General features: G+C 40.3%; 1 protein-coding gene across 1 annotated transcript in view; it reads right to left on the bottom strand.

Moving 5' to 3' along the window:
- Window positions 1–20,592, bottom strand: part of igsf3 (immunoglobulin superfamily, member 3) — a 119,123-nt gene that overhangs the window by 79,110 nt on the left and 19,421 nt on the right. Inside the window, 1 exon segment of the mRNA XM_053233990.1 lies at window positions 7,469–7,846. Coding sequence (XP_053089965.1) covers window positions 7,469–7,846 — 378 coding nt within the window.

The raw sequence follows: 20,592 nt of genomic DNA, 5'->3' as shown, positions 1-20,592 counted from the left end.
GGGAGAGATAATCTGGTCTTTAGAGAGAGCAGATAAGAGAAGATCAACAGCATGCAGTGGAAACTTCAGACGAATGCACAGTGAGGAAAGTCAGAGCACAGCCTTGCACACACAGCACTACTCTCCTCACTAAAAGGACTACCACTGTTCCTGTAGCACATGGTCATCCTGTCAGAGACGGGGAAGAGTGTGTGGACTGGTTCTATGACCAGTGAAGAGAGTCGATGTGGGCTGACAAAACAAGGACATGTCGAAAAAAACTCATCCTGAGAGCCAGTATTTACTCAGTGTAGGTTCTCACACTGTCACAACTCCACAGTGGTTACACAAACACACCAACGTGCTCATCAAAATACCAATGCATCAAAGAATGGGGACAAAAAAAAACCCTCAACACACACACACACACACACACACACACACACACACTGGATCAATATCTTATTAGAGCGGACTGACGCAGTGGACCTCAGTGAAACTCTGAAATGTGCAGTTCATCAAACTCTCCTTCTCTCAAGAGCTTAACATTCTGAAGTGTTCTAAACATGCTACACAACAAATCAATCCCAAAAAAACTTTACTCGAAATCCTCTTATTCTGTTTAGTGCTACATCACCAGGGACAGTGCAAAAAAGACACTAAAGCAGATAAGAGAATCGACTGTTTGGGAATCTACAGCTGCAACACACCTCCTCATAGAGAAACAGGCTGTTACATGCATCGATGGTGTTCAGTGAAGCAGATGGGGTAGTCATTTCTGTCACTTAGTGAAATGGTTTATCTCTGTAATGCATTGCTCTTGTCATCAGAAGTCAAATACGCATGTCATTTTATGTTAAAGACAGACCATTTTATCCTGAGTGGTGCACGAAGATCTGATAGCTTCACTCTTTTCATGTCATCCCTCTGTGGTGCTACTCACCCACAGTCCTTGCACTATAGAACGAAGCCACCTTTTCTAGCAATAAGATGCCAGTACTAGTTCAGGGAACCAGCGGATATTATGTTGGTTCAAGAACCAAAAGTTTACAAGTTTTACCTCTGATTGAGAACATACAAAGATACATCCTTCAGCATCTACACAGCACTAATATGTTGTTACAGACAATAATAACACACAAAATGAGACGAGGGCTGGACGAATCATAAATTCATTAGCTAGCCCACTGGGCATGTGAAAGATCCAGTGTGCTTGCCTGGAAACAACCACCTGCAGGCTAATAAAATTTAAACACATGATGACATATGACAAATTAACATCTATTTAGATGCATTAATGCTGGCTAATGACAATAAGTGAATACTCAAATTCCTGGGGACGGGAAGATTCTGTGTAGCCATAGTTTTCATCCCCTCCTGATAATGCCTTGGATAGCCATGTGTCTATTTTCACCAGACACACTATTAGCAGAGTTGTATGACAGTCCTGCACTGCGTGCTTCTGAATTTTGCTCAGGTTCTTCACCATTTCCATGGTGAAGGGGGGCGGGGGGGTAACGTGCCACTACTCCCTGAAGTCCATTATTTTCATATAACAGCACAGTCTGGAGTGTGTTATTCCTCTTATACCACAGTGATTTGCCAACGATTGCAATGTTTAATATATTAATGAACCACGTGTCACACATTTAACAGTTTGTAGTTAGATTTAATGTTGTGGAATGTAGTGTTGTGTCATTCCCTCACCAGTCTCTCTCTCTCTCTCTCTCTCTCTCTCTCTCACTCACTATCAAAAACATGGCTTGTCATTTTACCGAGAACCAAGAAACTCCTGAAGAATTTAACATACTGAAACTTCACAAAGCACTGTGACTTACAAAGCACTTACAACCGAGCTTCCTTCAATAAATTTTAAATAAATGTCTCCTAACAAAAACGACATCACATCAACAGGTCGTGAGTAGTGTGTGCAACAAATGAAGCAACTAGAATGAGTTATCTTTAAACATACGGCTAAAAACGTAAAAGTACAGCTTGCTTCGTGAAAGTCAATAGGGTGTTTTTTCCCCCTTTTGTGGATCAGTGAATTGGAGAAAAGAGGCTGGTAATGGACTTCTCAAAAGCCCTATCTAACTATTAATTACAACTGTGAATAATAAACTAATAGCCTGGACGCATAATCTGCTTGTACCAGGCAGCCAGGCTACAGATCTGTCCACACCTAGAGACATTTTTATTATTTCTAGTCAAATGAGTTTGTTGCTGTTTAAAGCAAGTTTTATAATAACCTAATTAGCTCTTAATTAGGCTACAAAATTTGCCAGAAAAAGGTTGTTTCTTATATTCATTAATTTTTAATACCTCCCACAATGTTCACATCTTTTTTTTTAATGGCAGGAAGTGTAAACAATATGGAAGTTTCCTAATGCACAGTATAAACTAATAATTGTCAGAAGATTTAACCCTAACTTTAAGTATTGAACAATTTTAAGCAAATTATAATGTACATAATTAGTGAGGTTTTAGGAAGCACAGCATTAACCATTAGAAATGTAACTCCATTAATTACAACTGCCAGTAACAGTAGTTTCCTCTTCTGACCACCGATTCACAACTGCCTATTTAATTTTTCTTTTTTGTACGACCATCAACTCTGAAACCCCCTGCAACGTTCACATCTCATTTTAACGTTAGTCATGACAATAACTTGAATTACTGGTGATGTAATGGTATCACCCTCAAGCTTCTGACATCACTGGCTTTTAGTTTCACACCATCAGCTTTTTACTGACCAGAAATCGACTCTTTTGTGGTAGAAAAGAATGCAGCAGTACCTGATTAGGCACCGACTCTGGAAACAACACTGGCACCATGCTGGTGTACATGAGCTGCCTCACAGATAGAGAAAGAGAAATTTATTTATTTAAATAACAACACACAGTTTTAATTAATATACATTTAAAAAGATCTAGTTGGCCAAAACTGCATCCTCATATCAGTAGAGTCTGAATCAGGTACAGGAAAGGACAAGTGGAAGGGAGAACATTAATGGGGAACGTAAGTGCACTACTGAGTGATGGGGCATGTGTGGCAGTTGGCAGGTTAATGACAGAGCACTACAGTGTATGTGTGTGTGTGTGTGTGTGTGTGTGAGTGAGGAGTGGACATGAGAAGGCTATGGAGAAGTGGGTTAAGAAGTTAGAAACACAGAGCAGATGGCCTCTCACCACTATTACTACTAAAAATACTTCAATCAGTGCAGTTTCACGTGTCCCAAAGATACATGCTCAGGCCTGGCCTCCATTTATTTCGCATACACAAAACTTCAGCCGTCAGAAATGTTTACACTCCAGAACACTCAGGCCCAGACTGTTTTCCTTCAAATTAAATGTCAGTTTAACAGATAGTACAAATTAAACATGGATTTTCCTGGTATTCTGTGACCCTTAGTTCACTGTTTAAATTATAGTTCGAGCAGGCTGGTTTAAATTGTTTGGACACACACACACACACAAATACAAAGGCAGTGTCAGGAGTGTACACTGAATGCAGCAGAGCAGTTAATGTTTTGTTCTTGCATGTGAAACCATGTAATAGCTTCACTTCTATAAAAGCGTCTTACACACACCAACGGCACGATCTAAAGCTCAACTGTGTGCATGAACTCTAACCTTTCATTGAATAGTTTACACAAAAAGTTTCATGGCTAAAAAAAATAAATAAATAAAAGGAAGTTTGTATACTATATGCACACACACACTCTCAAATGTTACTGCAGTTTTATTTTTCTGGACCAATCTATCGTCAATCATGTGCAACAGGAATTACAATGTTAATCAGGTGCCAACTGCTGTCCATGACAGAACAAACAGTGTGTGTGAGAGTGTGTGTATGTGTATGTGTGTGTGACTGAGGTTTTGTCCACATATATCTGGATATTTTTTTGAAAAAGCACATCACAGATGCCCATGACTGGCGAGTGTTGCTGTGATTGACATGGGAAATAGAATATGCCATCTCTCCCACCCACAGAGCATGGCCGTTTTTTCTCTCATGGTCTTCTGGCCATGGATGGCTGAGGTATCAACAGGATTCAAACTCAAAAAAATAAATAAAAAAACCTCCTTTTTTTCTGTGAAGAAAGTAAAAATATAGAGGAAAAAATCTATATCTGAACAGCATCTGATGGCCTTTTTTGACCTTTGAGCAGAGATTATCCTGTACCAGCATGTGAAGGAATAGTCAGGCTGTCAGGGTGTTGCTGTTAATCCCTCAGACGCTGCTCTCCAGACGGATTTAACATCATTCTGATGACACTATTTTCAGATTAACAAAAAGTACCTTTGTAATCTATGATATTGGCTCCAGTGATACAATACAATAGAAACCCATCCCATTACATTGATGCTCGTGATGTCTAATGTGTGTGAGTAACGTCTGGGGACTGTACTGAGCTTTGTCACTCAGTGACTAAAGCGCCTCTGTCTGGATATGTTATGAGTCAGTGTAGATTAGAACTTTGTTCCAAAGGACAGATGTGAGCAGTAGCTGTTTAGAAGTGTGACAATGTCAGACAGAGATTCATTACAATGTGTCTAGCAGCAGAATGTATGTAGAAGGGGGCAGAGATTAATGTGGTCATTAAACAGGTGGCTCTCTGTGTGTGTTCTCCAACTGTCCAACTCACAGCACACATCACTCATGAGTTATGAGCTAAAACACACACACACACACACAAATAAATTTAAAAAAGTAGATACACATAGACAATCGATTGGATTGACACATGAAGAGAATACAACATGATGATTCGTAGAGGTCATTTGGGAAATCGGTGATTTAATGTCCATTGATCTGTTATCTGTTAATGTTTAAACAGAAAGTGGACTTTAAACCAAACCCAAATGCACTGCCAGACAATAGTAGGACTGAGAAAGACAATGGGTATATGTATAGGATTAGGTAAAACAGTATTATATAAGATATAATACATGATGCGGCACACTGCTGTAGAAAAAAAGTCACACCTTTTAGCTGTTTATAGTTACATTTAATGTTTTGGAATGTCTGTTAAATAAGTTTGTTTCTGTTATCACTTGCATTATAGCATCTTAAAACAGGAGTTTCATCACTTTCTCTTGAAGATAAGAGTGCAAGAAACACAATGCACAAAGTCCTCTGTCCTTAGACTTTCCCATGTAGAAAAGTTACAGCTTTACCATTAGACCATTACAAAGTGCGGACACCGGAGACTCCGTCCAAAAGTATTCAATAAACATCTTCTTACAGAAAGTTTCACAATATCAGTGTTTAGATGTTTTTATTTTTTAAACAGAAATACCTGTTAGCAAATCTGTTTTTATTATTATAGGCTTAGATCACGTGGATTGTCCACCATACAAGTCCCTTTCAATGAGTTGTTGCTATAGAAACGACACAGTATTAGGCCAAGTGCAATAATATAAACCTGAGGAACAGCTCTGTGGTATAAAGTATAACAATTACTATTTTTCCAAGGTCACCTTGTTATGAAGACAAACTAATGACTAAAGTCACACTCAGCACTGACTTACAGAAACACACCAACACACCCAAACACACCCACACCCTTGTACATACATCAGAAATTCTCACACATCTACAAATGTTTCCATTCAAGTAGACCATAATCAGCTTAATATTCTCTGATGTATCACAGCTGAGAGAACAGGCAGACAGGAAAGTGAACAGTGTGTGTATGATTTGGAGGGGTTGTTCATTATGATTAGGATTAAAAGGCTAATGATGGTTGGATAATGGCATCAGACAGCAGAGCAGAAGAACAGGCCCGTGTCCGGGATAATGATGCGGTGGGCTGGCACGCAGATGGACTGGCATTCTGTCAGGTACCTACTCCATTACACAGCCAGTAAATGACTGATGCTACTGATAAATCCACTCTGGCATTAAGATTTCACCAATTAACACAGTGCCATTAGCATGGCTGATAGATTGGTAAGTGCTGGAGCTCACTGCTGCCGCAGTACAGAGCGGGATTTCACTAGGATTTGGAACGAATAGCTTTGCAAGTGCATTTGTAATACAGTGGTGCATCTTAGGCTGAGTTGACAAGAAAATAAGATTTACATAAAAGAGCTCTGGGGCCATGTTTCAGGATTCTAATAATGTTGAATTGACCAGAAAATGAGATTTACTTGAAATAACACTGGGGCCCAAGTAAGCCATTTGTTTCAGGATTCCGACGAACGAGTGGGGAATGTGCTCTCATATCAAATGATACAGTGCAAGGACGTTGACAAGATTGCCAACCTGGCTGATTTGGTTTGGTCTGATTTAGTTTTCACTATGCACATATTTAAACAGACCAAAGACAAACACATTTGCTGAGGAGTGTGTGGGAGGGGGCGGGGCTAAAAACTCATTTCGTTCAACACCAAGAAATATGGAAAATAAAACAAGCATCATGGAAATCAAGCACTTCTGGAGAACACTGAGATGGTGCTACATATGAAAAAAATAAATAAATACAGTACTGAGCTTTAGCCAGAATTTCTTTTTTCTATTCTTTGGCTCAAATGTCCAGGAAACATTTTACTTCTGTAGCACTTAAGCTCTACCCTCTGGCATTCATTTTGCCCTGTTGGGTGTCAGTTTAGCAGCTTGTTTGTCAGAAGTTGCTGCCTGCAACCCAAAATAAACAGTGAGTTTGATTCACTCCCTGCAGTGGGGTCGAATCAGGGTTGCACTGCATTCTCACTACAATCAAATCACACAAGAGATTGCCTGGAACAGACTGAGGCCACTTCTCTCTGCAGTCTCAGATCAATTACTTTGTTTGCATCTGAGTGTGATTGCTGTGTTCACATCTGACCACATGAACTGCACCAAAAGTAGAGTCAAGGGAACTAAATTAGTCAGAGTGAAACTGCTACTTTTGGTTAGTTCGATATTGGGTTTGGTTCTACACTGTATTTAATTAAACTGAAAAAAAAAAACACTTAGCTGAAAGCTGAAAACATGTTCGTTTTCATTCATTGGTCAGAAATATGTGGATGAACACAAGGCACACAAACCTCTGATGCACTGTGCACAAAAATCATAAAAATAACCTGAGAATGTAGAATACTGAACTGGATCTAAATAAATGATACTTATATAAACAACTGGCTTAAAACATTTTGCGTATCGCATCTAGTGTTTATTTTCTCTTTTTGTCAAATACCCAGAACATATGGCATTTCTGCAACAGCTACAGCTCTGTCCTTTGGCTCAGTTTAATAGCTCACATCTACAAAAACAAAAAGCGTGGCCTGCAACTCAGAATACACAACACGTTCAGTTCACGTCCAGCAGTTGGGTTGATTCAGAGTCGAATCACTTTCTCACTGCAATCGAACTGCACTAGTGGGTACCAGGAACTGCCTTGAGCATATCTCACTCAGACACACTCAGGCACTCTTAGACCAGTTGTTTGGTCTGCACCCGAGTGTGTTCTCACTGCCCTAAATGAACCCTAAGGAAGACTCACCAGTAAGGTTGGTTCGAGCGCTGTAGGTGCCCAGGTACTGGCCGTCTGTATTGGGTGTGTAGCACTCGAAAATGCCCTGGTCCTTGGCCTGCAGCTTGGTGATGTGCAGAAGGGCGGAGTCTCCGCTCAGTCTCTCTACGTAGATCTCTTTGGCATTGACGCGCTGGGAGTAGACGGCGTAGGCGTAGTTGGGCTGGGCTGTGCTGACGATGCGGATCTCTCGATCAGGGGCTGTATCGAGGTACATTGACCACTCGAAGTCCTGCTCCACTCCCTCTCTGTAGCCAGTCACGTTACACCAGATGGTCACGTGGGAGCCCTCGGTTCGCACCAGAGGCCCGGGCTGCACCGACACTTGCCTCTGGGCTGTACTCGCGCCTGCTGGATAGAGAGAAATAAGAAGGGAGAAAACTCTTAGTGAAGAACAAAATACACACCACAACTCTATTTTCTATACATGTTCCCAAAAGCATCTGCCGTGCAATGAGATGTCAAGCTGTTCAGTCCACTTATGTTTGATGAAGCCTTTTTAGTCTGTGTCTCTACAGGCAGTGTTTGACCTATGCCAATTCAACAAGGCCTATTAGTGGCCCTCAGCAGACATAGGCACTACAGCTTTCACAACCACTCACGACACTCCCCACAAACACACAGTGCGTGTGTGTATATATGTGTGTGTGTGTGTGTGTGTGTGTGTGTGTGTGTGTGTCTGCTTGTAACAGTGGACGTCATGGTGCAGGTTATAATCAGAATACAAATAAATGCTTCATGCAGATTAATGAACGGAAGTGCTTTTGATCATGCTGTCAAAACACAGCCCTGAATTTAGCAGAACTAATTATTCTGTCACATACGAATTAGCACTGAACAGAGGAGGTTTTGAACAACTCAATGAGCACATGATAAAAGAGCAATTTTCCTCAAAGTACTCAATGAGGGTGAGCTCTCATCTGCAAAGGTAGGCCACGATCTGCAAGATTAGCTCTACTTTCAAGTTTATTCTGAAAAATCTGCTCCTGAAAAACAGGGATGGCAGAGAAAGCCTGTTTATGCCTCAGCTGTTTGCGGTACAGAGAGAGTTTGTGTAGAGAGAGGCCATGTCTGCATACTGGCAGCTTGGCAGGATAAAAAAGGAAAAATGTGAAACAGTTGGAGGTGAAGAAACAGTTAGGGAGTGATGCTTCGGATGTCATTGTCCAATCTGTAAGAACGAAAAAGGAGAGCCCATCTGCTACCAAGTCCCATCTGGCATGGTTCTGTGACTCAGTGCATGTGTCTGTGTGGTGCAAGTGTGTGTGTGTGCGCGTAGGTGTAGATGTAAGAGAGATGGGGAGGGAGTAAATGTTGCTTGCAAATCAGCTGAACAGCTAGTGACTTAATTACTCTGAAATATGCACAAGCATTAACGTGCCACCTTGGAACAGACTGAAAGGGGCCATTCTCTTGGAATAGATTAAAAGTCCCCTCCCCCTGCCATTCCCTCCCATGCACACACATATTAGCATATGTTGCTTGGATAAGTAAAAAGATAAATACAGGCCAGGCCAAAGCACTATTCATTTTCCAATGCACTACGGGTCTGTGTAAAAAAAAAAAAAAATTATATATATATATATATATATATATATATATATATATATATATATATATATATATAAAAATGATAAGCCGTTTTTTTGAAAAATTGAAAAGCATAACCTCCGTTGCATTGCTGTTGCGTCGTCTGACATAAGAACACAGGGTGTTGCATTTTTAGAATTAAATGCTCACTTTGTGTCAGAAGTAAATGTAATTCCCCACTGCATCGTATTTCACTTTTATGAGTGTGTTGTAGTCATGCCACAATGAAACGCAATCGCTGTCTAATCACAACCCTGTTGTACACATGGGCATGGCCGTAATCAGAGAAGTGCCTTATAGTGTCATTTTCCAGGAAGCATTACTATTCATTCATCAATAAACTCTTAATCAAGTATTCAGAATTACTACTAATTATAAAAGTGAATCATAATACAATAATAAAGTTTACATGATAAAGGTGTTAATATGACTAAAACTGCAGCTCACAGCAGGATCTAGGAGTTATATTGTCAAATTTCTTAGATTTAGTTTCAGTGAGTAGTTAGTGTTGCAAAAGCATTGATTATATCTGCAAACATCTCACAACAGTGTATTTTGAAATAACTCATCACCGTATTGATATATCTGTCATTTTGACCCACCCTATTTAGATGTGTAACATATACTCATCGCTCTGTTATACTTTTCCACACTGAGAGCTGAGTCAGGTAACATGATGTGGTGAGCCGTCATGTCGTGGCTTGACTGCTTTTCTACAGATCACAAGCAAATGGCTGTCTCCCCACCCACACCTATGATTACACACTCCCATGTGCTGGATGGGAGGCCAGCTCAACAGCACAGTCATGCTGATCGACTCTCGCTCCTTTTTCTTGACAAATTGTCCTTTATAAACTCTTTCTTCAAAGCTACACAGACAACTGTCTCTTACACACATGCTGATTACGATTTGCTGTCTTTGCACTAATCATCACCCTCACGGTCTGCTTGATCGAGCCTCACGTCTGCCTGCAGGAGTCTTGTCTCACGCAGGAAACGTCCCCGCAGCCACTCTATGAGACAGAATCATCAACGGCTCATTCTCCAAGTGACAGCCAGTTACTCTCGAACGCACAATGCTGTGGCATAGGGAATAACGCCATTTCTCCATGGTTAAACAAGACAGCTGTCTCTATCTGATGGCTATATTAGTGCATAAAGAGCTGACAAAGCACTCTGGAGGCCTGCAAAGAGCACTAGCATTTATTCCTGTAATTAGATGATGCAAAGTGCTCACAAGACAAAGAATCCATAATGTGTCTGAAACATTTGCTTGTACAGCATTTTACACCTTTAAAATCATAGTTTGCGAGTGATTTTGAATTATTACAGCTTGCTACGGCTGCACAGTTTTGACAAATGTAACAACTGGGTGTTTTTGGGCGATATGTTGATTGCAATTTGAATACACAGCAATGGAACACTCTACAGAAAGGCATATGATTATCATGCTGTTTGCAATTTGTCCAAACACTTTGAGAATAGTCAATGAGAAAATCTGGGACTTGGTAATAAACTCATATAGCAGACACAACCATTCTTCTTTTTCACTAGAACAGCCTGAAATCCTGCTAGTGATGCAACTTGGCAGCTGAGAATGACAGGCTGCTAGCCCGTGCGGGATCCCATGAGGACAAGGCTTTAACATGATTGTGGCGCTCTGAAGATGTTGAACTGGAACAGTCATGACAGCCTTATCCTTTTGCTTTAATGGCACAGAAGAGTGCTGTTTTTTTATGTGGTTCATGCTAGACTTACCCAGAATAACCAGCTCTGCCCTGACACACAGCCCACAGCATGAAATATGCATCACATACAAAATAGCCTGCATTTAAACCCAGACGCACAAACACTCACTCACTCTCTCTCTCTCTCTCTCTCTATATATATATATATATATATATATATATATATAGGACAGCAAAGGTGGTTGGCATGCATCAGCTTTATTACTACAACTGACTGAGGTGACGTGCTTGTTCACACAAATGGTCATTTTTCTGCACCTGTTCACTGAATATGAAGTAAGAAACAGTCATGTTTAATTTGACAGATATCCATTTCTTGATTCACAGATGTGAGTCAGAGGTGACACGCCCAGTCCTTAGTCATATTCCAACTTTTTTTTTTTTTTTTTTTAACGTTGCCCTAGCCGTTAAATTCTTCATCTATTATAAGACAGAATAAAAAGATGATGATATGAGAGAGAGAGAGATTGAGGAGAAAATGCTAAACCGGATAGGATTAAAGCCAGCCAAAGAGGAAAGGGATAAAGAATACTCAGGGAAAGAAAGATGGACTGGAAGAACATTCAGTCAGCAAAAAACCCAGGGTTAAGGGTTCTGACAAATCCTGTGGTTATGGAAAGCTCTCTCTCCTTGCATGGCATGCTGTTTTTTTTTTTTTTTTGCTTTAACTGGCTCTCATAAAGCCGCCTCTAAGGCGCTTAAACGGAGAGGTTGTGTTTATGGACACCACGCTCCTGTACAGCCAGGCCCAGGAGAGCAACCTGATACACATCAAACAAACACACCATCCCAAACAATCAGGTTATGGACGGGCATACGAATGTTGGAGAAACCTGCGCAGAACCATTAATACAATCAGCACGTCTTGCAAAACCCAGCGGGGCAATTACAGGCAATCGGTTCTGCCCATCTCCACAAGACCTGAAGTATTACATACACAAAAATACACACTGATGCAGAGTGGAAGACCCTGAAGACTGCTGGGTTGAAATCAAGCAATTAAAACATCTTTTATCAAACACAATACACATTCCATCTGCTGAGATGGTGGAAAAAATGAACTAGCCGAGTTGCCAATGAACTGCTCACCTAAGACCATTTACACTGTTAGACTGAACTTAAGAGAGCTGAAGGTGGAAAAGAAACAGAAAAGAGAAATCGTCTGGTAAGAGTGCTAATATATAAGGCAAAATGAATTACTAGATCCTGGACCAGAATGAAATGGAGCTGGAAGGAGGTATGATTAACTTTCAGCTTCAGAATGGGGGAGGACTAGAAGCAAATAAATGACTGGATGGACAGTGAATAAATATTCCATCAGTCCTTTCTGTTAAAGACAAAATGGCAAACATAACCTTTTCATAAGTCCAGCTTAAAGAAAAGCTCCAACCTGAAACACATTAAATATGTTTACATAGATATATGTGACATTTATATCTATGGTGTTTCATAGGAGAAAAAAAATGTCGAAGATCTCAAACAGAAGTGATAATGGTCACATTTCACTATTAGCTTATAAAAAAGATAAGAGAGGGAGAGCTTTTTTTCCCCCTCACTCCCCATTTCCCAGTGACATTTAATGCCATATTAATGATAAAGTGGTGGAGAGAGTACATGCTAGACTCCAAATTCCAGAAGGTAATGCAGCTGTATGATGCCGCTGTGCTGAGCTACGACAGAGACCCGGCATGTATAGCTAGCATTCTACAAGATGATAAGCATGGTGGCATTGGGACAGGTGACTTCCAAAGTGGTTTTTTTTCCCTTAAGCATTCCTCGGCAATGTGCGTAGTGGAGGACTAGTGGTTAGGCCACAGAGCTTTCAACGCTGCGGCCTGGGTTCGATTCCTGGCCAGGATACCGACCCCAGGCACTGGGGCTGCACACGAAAAGTGAACTCCCAGTGTCGGTCCCCTTGCATCAGGAAGGGCATCCAACATAAAACTGTGCCAGATCAAATATGCAGACTAACGATCTGCTGTGGCGACCCCTAATGGGAGCAGCTGAAAGAAGAAGCATGATGGCAGTGACGGTGGTATTAACATGAAAGTTGAAGCTTTGGAACCCAATTTGTTTGAGCGGAGTGTACAGCTGAGGAGGTCACAAAGCTGGACAGCCTAAAGGACTAAAGCACTGCTGCATCAGTCTCTTTAGGTTGAGATGAATCAAAGGCTAAATCCCACTGGTGCCACTATCAGCATGTACAGCAGTCGAGTAGCATTGTGGGTAAGGTAGGAAACTAATGAACATGTCAATGAAAGAAGACTGAACTAAAATGATAATTTAGAATTTTCTTCTAAAATAAATCTTAGATGCCACTAAAGATCACATGCTAATCATACAGACCTTTAGAGTTCTGAAGAGATCTCTTTTTTTTAATGATCATAGACAAATCAGACATTCAGTGCTTTCACTGATAAAGAACTAGAGTTGCTGTGTTGAGAGTTTTGTCTACTGGGTTTTCAAAAGCAGAACTTAAGTAACTCAAAGTAATTGAAAGTTAGTTTGGCCTTTTATAGCAGAAACTTCTTGCAAGACAGACAACATGAGCAGCTGCTCCAGTCTCTGGTCCAACACTCCAGTTTTACAGTCGAACAGATGCTTATTAACACCATCCAACAAAGAGTGTATGTGGATTTCCCTTTCAGTCTGGACTCTCCTACTGGTCCTTTTATAGCTGATTCACAAAATTCACCGTGATGCCCTGTGATACCTTTGTTAAAAAAAAAAAAAAGAGATTTACAAAAAACAGGCATCTGTGCAGTCTTTCAGCTGTGCAAGGCCAAACAACACACACAGTCTTTGAGAGCCAGTACTGCAGGCAGGACGAGGACTCGCTGCTTCCTGCCTGTCTGTGTGTGAGCAGCTGGGAGTCACAGCTGCAGTGCTGTGTGTGCCTGAAAGTAACTATGTGTGCAACTTCTGAAGTAGCATGCATTTCTACATTAAGGAAAAATACATGGAATGATCGAGTTGATTAAGCCCTAGTCTACGGGAGAACAGAGCAGAAAGGAGGAACGTAATTATGGGGGCACTTGTGTGTGAACATTAGTACAGAACAAGGAAGAAGTGCTTTAGCTGGTTATAGCAACATCACCAGGGAACAATTGCTGCATATACTAGTCACATGAACACACACACAAATGGAACAGAACTGGGCAAGCTTTTACGAGAGTGATTAATGATGAGAGCCCTGTGCCCAAAAGAGGTGTGTGTTTTTTAGGAAGTAATATGGGTGACACTGTATGTGGAACATAGTGCGTGGCTGTATGTAGGGGACATGGATAATTAGGTCTGCTTGTGGGTGGAGAGAAGATCTGAAGAAGCAGTGGCTACAAATACTAGTGTGAGGCTGCACGATTAATCGAAATTTTATCATTATTGCTTTGTGAGTTTCCACAATGAACACATTATGAAGGGCTGCAATAACAGAGTGCATTAAAAATGGAAATAATAACTGTGCCACTATAATTGCTTTCCCGACAAACAGTAAAGTGCCTTTTTCGCATAGTGTGCACAGATGACATCATTAAAGTAGGACAGGAGAGGAAAAAACATATATATGTGAATAGTCAAAACTGTTATAATTAGCAATCAGACTAAAAAAAGATGAGCACTGTTAGGCTGCGTGCCAAATAAATAACATGGAGTGCACTATATAAAGTGTGTGTATATTACATATATATATATATATATATATAAAATACCCTAGGTAGGGCACGTAAGTGGTAAATAGGAAGTCATTTGGGATTTAACCTGTTTGTTGGCATTATATAAATAAAAGAGGCACTGATGGTGCATGTCTGTAGGCCTAATATTCGGAAAAGTATCATTTACATTAATGCTAAACATTTCTATATGTATTTGTTTAAAAAAATATCTATTGTAGTCTTATTTTATCACATCTCATATCATTTATCACATCTCACAGTTCTCACATCTTGTCACATCTCATCTCATATCAATTTATCCCATCTCATAGTTGCTGTTAAAAATGCTATATGCCATAAAGTTGTATGTCCATACTGTGCAGCCCTAACCCATGTGGTTAAAGGAAAGGGCTGCAGGAGTCTGAAACATGCTATATTAGGTCAAGTGCATGTTATATCTCCTTCTGAATGCAGCTGTCTCTACAGACAGATGAATGCAGTTTTCTCTACTCAGTCAGAGTCTGGTGAAAACTACCCTGAAACTTTACCAGTGATCACATCGACTCACTCGACAGATTCAATCAGGCACTGGAAGCTGTTTCTACAGACATTTTTTTAATTTACTCTGATCAGGCTGTTCTGATGGGCTACAAAGACGTTCAATTGGTGATGACAAGTAAATAAACAATTACAGTGTGTGAAATGAGGAAAGCCTATGAATAGATTACTGATAACGATTCTAAACCCATATCCACAAATCATCTGCTACAGGCAGAATGTCAGTCTGAATCTGGGAAGGGAACGAAATTGAAAGCCCATGAGATTTACAATGGTTTGAACCTGTCTGGGTTAGTCAGAGCTAGATGGATTAATCAGTGAGTTTGAGGAAAAGCTTCAGCAGAAGCATGATGAACAATATTACAAGGAGCAGCATAATGAAAGTCTAAGCAAGTGTAACAGATGTACCCACTGGCTGTCTGGCCCAATGGGCTGCATAAAGGCACATTTTCACCACAGGAAACTTTTCAGGAAGCCAGGTACTTGTTCAGGAACTACAGGCCCTTGAGTGAACCAAGGCTGATTTTAATTCCTAGGCTGCAGATCCAGGAATTTTTTTTGTCTCTGCACCAGTACTTTTCTGCAGATAAGGCACTAGTGGAATGGCACTTGCTGTACTGAACATTACCAATTGGTCAAATGGGAGTTTCATAGAATGACTGACACTCTTACTCACCATTTTCCAAATGTGTGTTTGGCTAATAAGCAAGCACTAAGTCTTACTTTATATTAGAGGTGTCAAGGCATGACTGGCACAGAAGAATGTTCCTGCTGTGCTTTTCTTTTTACACTAGTTGTGAGGCCAGAATGTTGCATTAGTGTGGGTTGTACTTGCAGCTAGTGGCATGCTGCTGGGAAAATCAACAAAAATTGACTCGGCTCATGAAAGTGCGATTTATACATCCATGACCACTGCTTTGCAACCTATTTGAAAAATACATATTTGAAAAATAGTGCTGGGTGGTATAATAATATAACATTGATACTGTGATAATATCAGTAGTACAGTATCAGTAGGGTCACAGTACACTGTTCTAAAATATCATGGTTTTGGTCAGGATGTTTATAAATACTGGCCAACTAAGTAGTTACTCCCAGTACCTGCTAGCTGATTGGACATTGTTAAAATGAAACAAAGCATGACACAACTTCGTTTTCCTCTTCCATGTTTGCCATGTTGCTGTACTTTGGCCTCATGCTGAAATGACATAATAGTTTGCATCAAATGTTTTATTTTATATAACAATCCCAGCCCCTACACTGCAGTGGGAACACCAAACAGAAACTTGTCCTGGAATGGTCCTCTTCAGAACATTTCTGGAACTCTTTAGTTCCCCTGCCTTTTATTCACCTTCATCATATAGTGGTAGTCAATGGACCTGAGCAGCCTCACTGAGCACCAGCATGCATGCCTCTAAAGGTTATTTAGATGACAAATGAACAAATCCATACACAGTTATGCTCAGTGAGTCCAAAAAATGACTCAAAACACAGCACATTAATTTTTGGACGTGTGAGTGGCCTATGAGTGTGGATACTCTATTTATCTTCTTTTCTACACTTCTCTTAGGTGTTTCTGTTTGGTGTTTTGTCAAGAAACTTTGTGCACTGTAAAAAAAAAAAAAAAAGACACACACACACACAGCAAAAAAAAGTCATCTTAGCAAGTGAAAATATCTTGACTATAGTCAGATTTATCCAGTATTTCTCATTGTAAGATTACAATAAACCAGATATGATACTATTAAACTTATTTCAAGTCATACGTACTCATTTCAAGCTTGAAATAGTCTTGTTCTATTGGCAGATAATTTTACTCATTTTAAGCATTTATTTCTAAAAAGAAGCAAAATTATCTGCTAATAGAATAAGAAAACTACAAGCTTGAAATGCATAATTATGTCCAGAAATAGGTTTAACGATCTTATATTTGGTTTATTATAATCTTATAATAACAATTACTCGAAAAATGACTATATTCAAGATATTTTCACTCCGAGGAACTCCGAGGAAAGCGCCATAAACCCCCCTTCCACAGACTCACAGATGCCCATGATTAGCTAGTGTCTCTGTGATTGACAGGGAACAGAGAGTATGCCACCTCTCCCACCAAGAGAGCACGGTCAGTTTTTCCTCTCTTGCACTCCCGGCCACGGATGCCTGTGGGATCGTCAGGATTCGAACTCGTGATCTCCAGGTGACAGGTTGAACACGTTGCCGTTGCACCACACCAAGTTTCTTCCCCAAAGTTAAAAAGAAATTCTATTCTGTGTGGAACATCAGTTCAAAGTCACCACATCTCTTTGCTCAGAGCCAGTGAGAAATTTTCCACTAATAAAAACTCATATGGCATGCTGATATAGTGCTTGCAAAAATATTCAACCCCCTTAAATGTCATCTGACTCATCTGGATTACAAATGACACTTTTTTTATATATTTATAAAAAATATGTGCCGTCATATTTTATTTTAAAAGTCTGACCCTCAAAATTAATTCATTTAAAGTGATATTGGTTTTATGTAAGAATATACTGTGACAGAAATTACTAACTGAAAAATACTGTTTGCATAAGTATTCAACCACTGTGCTGTAGAAGCTCCAAGTTTACACCAATGAGAGATATTGCCCTAATGTGGCTTACAATTGGCCTCTACCTGTGAATCATTATTTAAAAGAAAAAACACACATTTTCTGGCCATCACTGAAGAAAATCACATCAAAACATGTCTGGAGCATGAAAGAAAGCAGCAGCGTCACCCTGCTATGGGATTAGGTTTTGTGGTCTGAGGAGACAAAAATGGAGCTTTTTGGCCAAAATATAAATCTAAAATTTAAAACAATGTGTGTGGCACAAACCTAACACTGCTCATTCCTCAAAAAACACCACCCCAACAGTGAAGTATGGGGGTGGTAGCACCTATGCTTTTCCTCAGCAAGGACTGGGCATCTTGTTAAAATTTCTTACTTTGCAATCAGTTTAAAAAGAATGCAATCAAAGCATTTTACAAAAGGCACAAAAAGCCACCTTTTTAAAATACTCTCTCTCTGATGGCTGGAATTTCACATTTCTTTATATTCTTCACTCCAGAGCCTCCAGGGCCTTTTTGTAGCTACTGAATCAAGAGAGATCTGCCTTCTGTGAACGAGCAGCAAAACACTGAAAGACAGACACAGGACACTTCGCTGTCTGACTGAGGCTGAAGAGACTACTGCACCATGTAATACAGAGGCATGCCAGGCTTAGAGTTGTGAATAGAGATGGCGTTACACAAGGTACAATGACAAGAACATCATAAACAAGCAAGAGAAAGTCTGACAGGAGTAATGTATTCAGGTTGCAGGGACTGACATAATGAATTTGAAAAGTACAAGGACCATGTCCCTACATGACATTTCTCTCCTGAAGAAGTTTTCCTCATCATGTTAACACAATTATGTCTGCAATAATTCATCCAGGACAATCATACACAAAACGGCAACATAAAAATAGCATCCCAAATTGCTAAAGATGCTCTAAGCAAGTTAATGCAACCAGAGCACCGTTAAAACGTTTCTCTCCTGCCTCTCGTAGTCATTCATGTATTCTCTTTCTTTTCTGTTTATCTTGCCCCACTCTTCCTTTTCACATGTGAGAGAATTCCTGCTGCTCACGTTTGTCTTGCAGACTATTGAATCCATGCAGGAGAATTTAACTGGCTCATGGGGACACCGAAGCTGGACTCCTGCAGACAATGAGCTCCTAAATCCCCCATCAGAGGCATTATACAGCCTGAACCAGAATAAACCAGATCACAGCAAGATGTACCTACCCAGAGACTACTGCAGATACAGCTGTGGAGTTGCAATGAGCAGATGTTCAGACCACTTGCATGCTGTTTCAGGTTTTCAGCATTACGTGTCAGTTGAACAATGACAGGAAATTGTAGACAGTTGTAAAAGACTCCAGTAATTTGTCTAATTTAAATCAAGTCTTTAAGTAGTCACTTCTAGATTGCATTTCCATAAAAGAGAGTATACAATGATAAACATATATAATATAATATAATATATATAATGTGTGTGTGTGTGTGTGTGTGATATCACCATATTGCCCAACTCCTCTACGGGCGCTGGGAGCAGTTTTAAAAATGTTAAAAATATTGGAGTGTGGTGGTCGGTATTCAACTATCTGAAGGAGAAGGCTGGATTGGTCAAACTTTCTGCTGAAGAAGTGAGTTTGGTCAATGTTTTCTGCAGGAGCCAGCAGGATTGATTAAACTTTCTGTGGAAATGTTCTTTCAGCAAGAACAGGAGGGATTTGTCAAGAGTAGCTGCAGGAGCAGGTGGGACTGGTCAAACTTTCTGCAGGAGCAGGTGGGACTGGTCTTTCAAACTTTCTGTCAAGTGTGTGGGAGTGGCCAAGAGTATCTGCGGGAGTGGGAGGAACTGGTCAAATGGGTGAGGGAGGAATTGCTCGAAATTCCTTCGGTAGTGTCCTACAGGTTAAGTAGATCAAGGATGGTCTCCACACACACCCAAGCCAATCGAGAGAAAGAGGATTATGCGTAGGTCAACAGATGGGGGAATCAAGCACTAATCCAACCACTCAAGTGCAACTCTGATCTCCTCTCCTGAGAAACGGCCTCATTAGGGTCTGAGACTAGGCTCTTAATCTCCACTCACATAATCTCATATCACAAATGCATGCCTTGGCAGCTAAGCAATGCTTTCATTTCTCAGGTGCATAAAGACATCACTTCAAATTCACACCTTAGTTCTTTGCCAAGAACAAAAAAGCCTAGAAACCAGCAAAACTAAAGCTTACTTCAGACATCAGCTACCGTTCTTTATGTTTCACTTCTCGGGTTCATGGGTTTCATTTTTTGCTTGGAGTGAGCACCAAGGAAAGGCAGCACAAACACACACAAACATAGAGGTGTTTGAACAAACACCTGAGCCAGAAGATGTAGCTGACTGAGGGGTATAGCAAGAGCAAGACAGGAACAGTGCTCTATTTCAACCCAGATAGGCCAGACGAAAAGGACAACACCTACTCTCACCCTCTGAAGAACAGAGACCACACACTAATGTGTGCACACTGCACACACTTCACACTCAGTCTCACAGCTACCCTCTGGAAAGCACATAGTTGTGGGTGAACAACAGTCACACAGTAATGTTCCTCAGCCTGAAGCACAGATATAACAATACAAGCAGGGTCTGAAATTAATGCCTGCCACCCACCAAATGGAAGTAAACCACTGCAGCAGCATGTGAAATTACCAACACTGGCAAGTAGAGTTTTCAAATTTTTGTAATATATATTTCACCCTGCTGCTAATTTGAATGTTGCAAGTGGAAGTCTATTGCCCACTCTAAGTGCTGCATCACTTTAATTGACAGGTAATATTTCACTCTCTCTGGCATCCAGCTTTGGTATAGTCCAGTTATTCTTTGCACCAAAAATGTACTTTAGTAACCTCACCACTCTAAACCAGGCACCGCCAAGTTTAAAAAAAAAAAAAAACTAAAAAAGACAACAATGAATTTGTTTGAACATGTATAATT

The sequence above is a fragment of the Pangasianodon hypophthalmus genome, chromosome 5 (genome assembly GCF_027358585.1).
Source record: "Pangasianodon hypophthalmus isolate fPanHyp1 chromosome 5, fPanHyp1.pri, whole genome shotgun sequence".
In the NCBI taxonomy this organism is placed as follows: Eukaryota; Metazoa; Chordata; class Actinopteri; order Siluriformes; family Pangasiidae; genus Pangasianodon; species Pangasianodon hypophthalmus.
This window is presented reverse-complemented; position numbering and strand designations above follow the sequence as displayed.